Source organism: Tupaia chinensis, unplaced genomic scaffold (genome assembly GCF_000334495.1).
Source record: "Tupaia chinensis unplaced genomic scaffold, TupChi_1.0 Scaffold000489_1, whole genome shotgun sequence".
NCBI classification, from domain to species: Eukaryota; Metazoa; Chordata; class Mammalia; order Scandentia; family Tupaiidae; genus Tupaia; species Tupaia belangeri.
The window spans coordinates 2,092,960-2,100,923 of record NW_006160001.1 but is presented as its reverse complement, the minus strand read 5'-3'; the positions used below and the strand labels follow the sequence as shown (position 1 = coordinate 2,100,923).

At 35.2% G+C, this 7,964-nt stretch overlaps 1 protein-coding gene across 3 annotated transcripts in view; it reads right to left on the bottom strand.

The window, feature by feature from the left end:
• The window catches only part of LIFR (LIF receptor subunit alpha), an 86,756-nt gene that overhangs the window by 27,159 nt on the left and 51,633 nt on the right, over positions 1–7,964 (bottom strand). For all 3 annotated transcript variants that reach the window (XM_027774875.1, XM_006156306.3, XM_006156307.3), the window contains exons 8-11: positions 7,107–7,236; positions 6,188–6,357; positions 3,991–4,136; positions 2,063–2,225 (exon numbers count right to left, since the gene is read on the bottom strand). In XM_027774875.1, coding sequence (XP_027630676.1) covers positions 2,063–2,225; positions 3,991–4,136; positions 6,188–6,357; positions 7,107–7,236 — 609 coding nt within the window. The remainder of the gene's footprint in view (positions 1–2,062; positions 2,226–3,990; positions 4,137–6,187; positions 6,358–7,106; positions 7,237–7,964) is intronic.

Here is a 7,964-nt window from a genome sequence, read left to right as displayed (position 1 = left end):
CGCTCTTCCCTTAGCTATAATAAAGCCCGTGACTTGCTTCCTCACCTCCTTTATGTCTGAGCTCCAGTATTACCTTATTAGACAGGTCTTTCCAGCTACCTTATTTAAAACTGTACTTCCTTACACCCCCTCACCACTCAGCCTACATTCCTCGGTCCCTTTTCTATGCTTTCTTTTTCTCTGTGGCATTCATCACCATCAGACATACACAGAGAGACAGACACATACACACACACACACACATTTATTTTCATCCTGTATCCTACAAATTCCATAGGCAGAAGTCTCTGTTGTATTCACTGCTATATCCCTCGTGACTAGAAAAATGTATGAGAAATAATACATACTGAGGAAATATTTGCGAATGAATGCTTTATCTTAATGAAGTGTAAACAAGATGCCTTCTCTTGGCGAGGAGAGCTCATTAACTGAAGGCCAAAGCTCCTATGGCAGCCAGTTTCCAAAATGAGCCAGTGATCTCCACATCTCCTGATATTCATGCCTTTGTGTGGGCCTTTCCCACACGGTATGAGAGTTGGCATGTGTGACCACAGGGCAGACAGGATGGTATGTCACTTCTCATTTTAGATTGTAAAATATACTGTGGCTTCTGCTTTGCTTTCTTTGGCCACAAGCTCAGGGATGTACTGTCATGCCAATGTGGACACCGAAGTAACTGTATGGAGAGACTTAAGTGGGGATAAACTGAGGCCTCCGGCCAACAGCCACATGAGTGAGTCTTTAGAGTGGATCCGGTAGCCCCAATGAAGCCTGCAGCTCCCACCCACAACCTGCCGGCAGCCTCTGAACCCAAAGCAGAGCCATTTAGCTGAACTGCTTCTGAACTTTGAACCCAAGGGAAGCATGAAATAATAAATGTCTGCTTTAAAAAAAAAATTTTTTTAAGGTTTTTGCCACAGGTCACGTGCACTTGCCAAAGAGAGACAGAAAAAGAGAGAGGGAAAACGACAAATAACTTCCCAGGAGGGTGGTCACACCACAATCCCTTCTCGTCCATTCCCTTCTAAGGATTTTGGGCATGCACACACATGTGCCTAGAGTGATGCTCACGCCATCAGATCTAGGATACAGACAATAGTCAGCCATGTGGGAGTCGAGTGCCTTCACCACTACACCACCTGCTGGTCCCTGTGTCTGCTGTTTTAAGTCACCAAGGTTTAGGGTAATCTGTAACATTGTTATCTAACAATACACCCCTTTTCTGGACTCATGCACAGGTTTCATTTTTGACAATACAAATAATTTTTACAAATATTGCAAAGCTTCATCTCTATTCTTTATGTGGAGAAGCAAAATCTGATTTAACAGCCTCCATTTTTTTGTGTAACAGTAAATCTTTTTGGAAAACATTTTAGAATTCCTGTATTATGCAGTACAAATAAAGTTTTTGCTATCCTTTATGGAATAATTCCAGAAAATTACACCTATTTCTAAATTTTTCTTTATTTTGGGATTTTTTTAAATTTTTTTTTTTACAAATCTAACATACGATTATTTAAGGATAAAATATAATTGCTTTGGAATTTTTCTTATTCAGAAAACTAATTACCTGATTTTATATCTGTTTTGACCAGATATACCACAGAAACAATAGTTCAAGACCTTTTAGCCAGATCATTTCTCAAGCCTTTACTACCAATAGGAATTAAAGCAAATTCTCTTTATTAATGATTTTCACTAAAGGTAATCTGAATAAATGGCATTATTAAAACTCCAGGGGAAGACAGAATAAATAAGAGAAAAATCATCCCTTAATCTTATAACAGTTTCAAGTTTGGTTTCCTAATATATCATTATAATATAACTGCAATTACATTGTAGTGTGAGAAGTCCTGTCTTTCCAAATTACTCATGCCAATACTTTTCTGTATTATCACAAAATTTTTAAAACCACCATATCTGTGTGATATTTTATTAGCAGATATTATACAACTTATCAAAGCATTTCCCTTGATGAGGACCTTGATGAGACTTTCTTTAAAATAAAATTATAAAACTTCAAGAAAACATTAATTATCTATAAATCACTTAGTTAACTTACCAGCTTCTGTGGTTAAGTGTTGTTTCTTATTGCTCCATTTGCTCCACTTCCAGAAAGTTTCAGTAGAACAACGAATCCGAAAAGTATATATGGTATATGGGTTTAATTTGTCCACAACAAGAAGATAATTTGAATTTTCTACTCCCTTGATTGTAACATTCCGCTATTAAAAAATTAGTAAGTGTATGTATAAGCCATGTGTATGTGAATAAGTATATGTATAAGCCATACACAAACATATATACATTGTCTTGGTAAGAAAGCCTTTATATATGTAACATAAATCAACTGAATGCTCATATGGGTTTGTGTATATAACAACAAATGCCTTTCATCCGCATGTAATATTGTAATTCTTATACAAATGCCAAAGAAGATAAATTATGCTCTGTATTTTCAGGGGAGATGTTCTAAGATTCCCAGTGGATGCCTGAAATCATGAAGCATATTAAATTCTATATAAACTATGTTTCTTCCTGGACATACATACCTGTGATAAAGTTTAATCCATAAATTAGGCACAGTAAGAAATGCACGATAACTAAAAATCTAACAATTATGATAGTATAGTATAATAAAAGCTATGTGTCTCTCTTTCTCAAAATTCCTTACTTTACTGTATGTACCTCTTCTTCAGACTGCTGCTAACTGAAACCATGAGATGTAGAACCAAGAATAAGGACAAACTACTGCAGCAATAAAAAGGTGAGGTGGCATTTTTAATCCAAGTGTTAGATTAAAAGTAATAAAAATCTAAGTAACAACGGCCAACTGGATTGTGCAGAGGATGATATAATTTTGATAATCAGTAAATGCTTACTGGAGATGAATAAACCTTAATATAATTTACTAATCTGAAATAACCTTGAAAATGAAATATATTATTCACATGATGTCTGGGAGTTTCTTGGAGGGAGGTATCATCTCTTGTGTGTCACTGTTAAAATGTTCCTTAGAACCTCTAAGATGGGGATAGCTACATAGGCTAGCGGTTAAGGGAGTCAGAGACCACATGGCTGACCGCAGTTTGAATCCCAGCACTGGCAGTTTGAAAATGTATTAGATACATGTGCATGCACTATCCAAAACCCCCAGAGGATGGAGAAATGAAGAAGGGACATGCTTTCTCCCTCTCTGACTCTTTCTGGCAAGCTCATGTGCCTTCTGGTGATTAAAAAGAAGAAAGAGAGAGAGAGAGAGAGAGAAAGAGAGAGCACTGCTAAGATGATGTTAAACATGTAGTAAATATTCCACAAATAATTATTTAAACTAACTAAATAAAAATGAAGCAATTGTAAATAAAGATTGAGGATTTGCATGTCTCACAGAAGCCTCTGAGTCTCAATTACTTAGGAAAAAGCAGCTTTTCAGGTTGCATTTTGCAGTTTTGACTGCTTTTCTAGAAATCAGTTCAGTCCCAAATGAATATTTAAGTACATCATTTACTGTGGACTTACCACAAATTACAAAAAGGTGTAGTATAAAAGTCAACCTAAATATTTAAAATGTATTAAAGAGTCACATTTTGCCTTCTAATTGCCAGTTATAACCTGCTCCCTTTGCTATGCTTGGCAGTTCTAAAGATCACTTCTGTTCTCCAGTGCCAATTAATCCATTAACAGATACCAAAGGTTACAGCAAAAACTATTTATTCATTCACAGATTTACTGAGCACCACCTATGCGCCAGGCACTGTGGAACTATACACATTCCGGTAAAGTCAAACTGACATTCTTTAATAGCCAGTAACACAATTCTTTTTGAATACTAAACATAATGTTATTTCACTGACTTATGTCTTCCTTGGGTCTCAGTAAACCTCTATAATAAATCATTTGCATGTACATAAAACAATTTACTTAATTATTTTTGAGTACCATCTTATCCAAAATAACTGCAAAGTACATTTATAGAAGACTCCTACTCACCCATTCTTGTGCTGAATTAGTTTTATTAATTTCAACTTGACATAAAAGATTAATCTTTGCAAAGTTGCCTGGTAAATGCCAAGAAAGTGTAACAGCTGTTGAATTAATATCCTTCACTTTGAATGCAGTGGGCGTATGGGGATAAACTGTAAATAAAATTTTAAAAGATTATTTCAAATATTTGAAGGTGAAAAGCTAGATTCTAATGTGAAAAACAAGAACGAAAGACAACAGACGACAAGGGGGGTATCATTAGTGCTGATGAAAAATATTCTATCCAGTATTTGTGGAATCCATGAACCTCACTTTTACTGATGACAAGCTGCCATCGGTTTTTAAGAACCAATCATGCTAAGATTCTTTAACTGAGGTCAAGAGTATCGAAAAACGATCACAATTTCTACCTTTAAAGAACTTCTCATTTATTCAGAAGGACAGAGGAAAAGAAAAGAGAAGAAAAGAAAAAGAAAGAAAATTAACAAGGGTTCACATGCTAGGCTATAAATGATATTCTAATGACTGCAATGAGACTAAATGTAAGCATGGTGGCAGAAGCCCAACAGTGGGGATAGAGCTTGAGGTGAGCTATGAAGGAAGCATCAGACTGAAATCCACAACACAAATGTAAAAACGCATGTCAGGTCGGGGTCTTAGCAAGAACAGGGATAGAGCTCAGCAAGCTCCATGTTATGCTGGTGATAGTGCCTGTGCCCATTTGAGTGACAGGAAGAACCATGCAGGGAATAAGACTGAAATGGTAGAGGGCAGACACACACATACAGACACTACCACTCAAGTATAAAATGTAGCTGCATTTGACCCTAGAAAAAAAGTCAGGAAATAACAAAGATGATGAGAAGGAATAACTGATAAACGCGACCTATATTTACAAAGAAGGTGACAGGATTGTTTCCAGGATCTTGTCAGGCTGTGGTACTGCATCTGGCTTAGCCCTTCCTCCCCTAGCCAGGAGTCTCTAACAGGAGGTTCTGCCACAGCTCTGTGTGATGCAGAGCCTGGCATGGAATTAATACAGATGGACTGACTATGGCAATAAATGCCAGAAAAACATCAACCTCATTTTATCTCTATTTTGAGCTGTATATTAATAAAGTTGGTAAAAAGTCAGAAATCATCAGCTATAAAAAGGAACAGACTATTGCATACAACGACTGGGATGACTCTCAAGGACACTATCTTCAGTAAAAAACACCAACTTCAAAATGTACATACAGTAGGACTTCCTTTATATAACATTCTCAAAATGACAAAACAATACAGATGATGAAACAGGCTAGCTCTTGCCAAGGGACAGAGTGAGTGAGTGAGTGTGTGTGTGTGTACAGGGGGTACTCTGAAGGGACAACTTGTAAATGAGGGCAATCTATGGTGACAGAATAGTCCTGTACTTGCTTGTGAGGGCAGTTACGCAGAAAAAATTGCACAGAAACACACGCACACACACAAATACAAATGAATACATATGAAAACTAAGCCAGGTCAGTAGTCTAATTCACTGTATTACACCAGTGTTAATTTCTCAGTTTTTTTTTTTTTTAAGAAATTTTTTGCTATAGGATACATGCACTGGACAGAGACAGAAATAGAGAGAAAGCAAGAAATAACTCCCCAGAGGGGAGTTATTCTTCTCCATTCTCCTCTTAGGATTTTGAGCACATACACACACACCTGGCGTTATGTTTTAAGCTGCCAGGAATGGGACTCAAACCACAGTCAACTATGTGGGAGTCCAATGACATAACCATTACTCCATCTGCTGGTTCCCAATTTCCTGCTTTTGATATACTAAAATTATGCAAATTTTACCACTGGGTTCCCCCAGGAAGTCAGGGGGAGGGTTTAACAAGGCTCTAATTTGTTACTTTTCTAACTATCAACTATTCCAAAATAAAAGTTTGTCTTTTACATGAGCAATAACTAATTTCAGAAATCAAAAATCGTTAAAGCTATTTATAATTTCTACATAAATGACTAATTCAAATTTCTATCCAAACATAATAAAATGGTAAAATATCAAATTACTTTAAAACTTTAAAACAAAATGTATAAAATTAATATTAACTATAAAGAAAATAATTAGTAAAAAAGCAATCCCTAGTAGCACTGTTTAGTAATCTGAAGATCGTTTACTATTTCTAAAGTTATTTATAAGACACTATTTTATGTAGTGGCTTACCTTTTTCAGTTACGTTAACCAAAATTGCTGCTTCTGATCGGCCCAAAGGATTCCGAGCATTCAACGTAAAATTATATATTTCTTGATTTGGAAGCATTTGAAAGAGTAACTGATAGCTTTCTTTTGTGGACACGTCAACTCTTTTAAATCTAACATGTTTTTCCGAAAAACTGTTAATTAAGTAAAAATAACTTTAAGATGGCAAGAGATAAATATTGAAGGGAAGAAACAGATACATTTCTGATAATCATTCTAAAAATTTTATTTATTTATTTATTTATTTATTTATTTATTTATTTATTTATTTATCATTTTAGTTTTTTACTATTGGGTGTGTGCACTTGCAGGAGATAGAGAAGAGAAAGAGAGAGAGTGAGTGAGAGAGAAGAAAATGAGAAACACTCCCCTGGGGCATGGCCATGCCACAATTAACTCCATTCTCCACTCAGGATTTTGGGTGCATACACACACACCCCATGTGATTTTTTCAAATCATCATGTCTGGGACCTGAACTGTGAAACTGGTCCTGTAGAATCCAGTGCCTTAACCACCATACCACCTGCTGTCCCAAGTTTGTATTTATAATTATAGACATACAACATACACAGAAAAGAAAATATGTATGATATAGAATATAAAAGAAAATAACTGGTCATTAGCCCACTACCTGCAAACAGTTCCTGTCTGTGTTATATGGTTCTTTCCTCTAGGCTTCTTAGAAGAAGAGAGATTAAATAGAGTTGTCATGTGGTTAATAATTATAATTTGTAATTATAGCCTACACAATTTTATACAGCATACTTGGTTTTATGTCTTGCTCATCATATGAATGATACGGAGCATTTCCTTTTCTCTATGTCATTCATTTAATATGCACTTCCAATGAAATCCTTGTTTGATACTCTCCCCAGTTATTACCTTTCGAACAAAGTGTAACTTGTTTTGCGTGGGCCCACTAATGCTGTCGGTCTTCCTGCACTCCAAGTACATATAATCTCTTTTAAATCATGTGTCTCACAATTCAGATTCTGAGGAGTATCAGGTGGATCTAATGAGAAAAAGGAAAAAAAAAAAGCATTACTTGTCATTACATATATATTTCCCCTAAAAGTGTAATGTTCTACAAATGTTGATAATATCTTTTGTAGTTTCCTTAAAAATTTTTGTTTACATTTTACTTTTTTTTAAAGACAGGATTTTGCTATGTCACAATACCCCTGTCACAGTTTCCCAAGTACAGTATCAAACAGCATGTGCTATCACAGCTGGACCACATTTTAATTTTGAACAATGCAGGATTTATCATTCTATGTATACAGCATGTTTTGTCAGAGCTCCTATAACATTATAAATGATGGGTTAAAATACATTGACAAGTGCCTCTTAGTGCATTTAGAAAATCCCAGTAGCAACTTCAGAGGTCATTTTATATCTATATATCTATATGTACACACACACACACATATACATATATATTTTCCTGTCAAAATCCTACTTTAGAATCTACCGAATCTCTCAATAAAAATTAAACCAGAAATATCTATAGATTAAAAGTACAGTATATATTATCATTAATTGCCTATATATTGTGATTTGAAAAATATCATCAAAACATATTGAAAGTCCATGAGTCATGTTACAAGTTCCAGAGTTGTTATTTACAAAATAACTCTTAGTAAAATATTCTGCATATCCCTTCATTCAAACTGACTACTGTTCTTTTGTTATTTTTTTTTTCTTTTTACTGAAATTGTTTTCCCTAGCTTTGGATTTAAC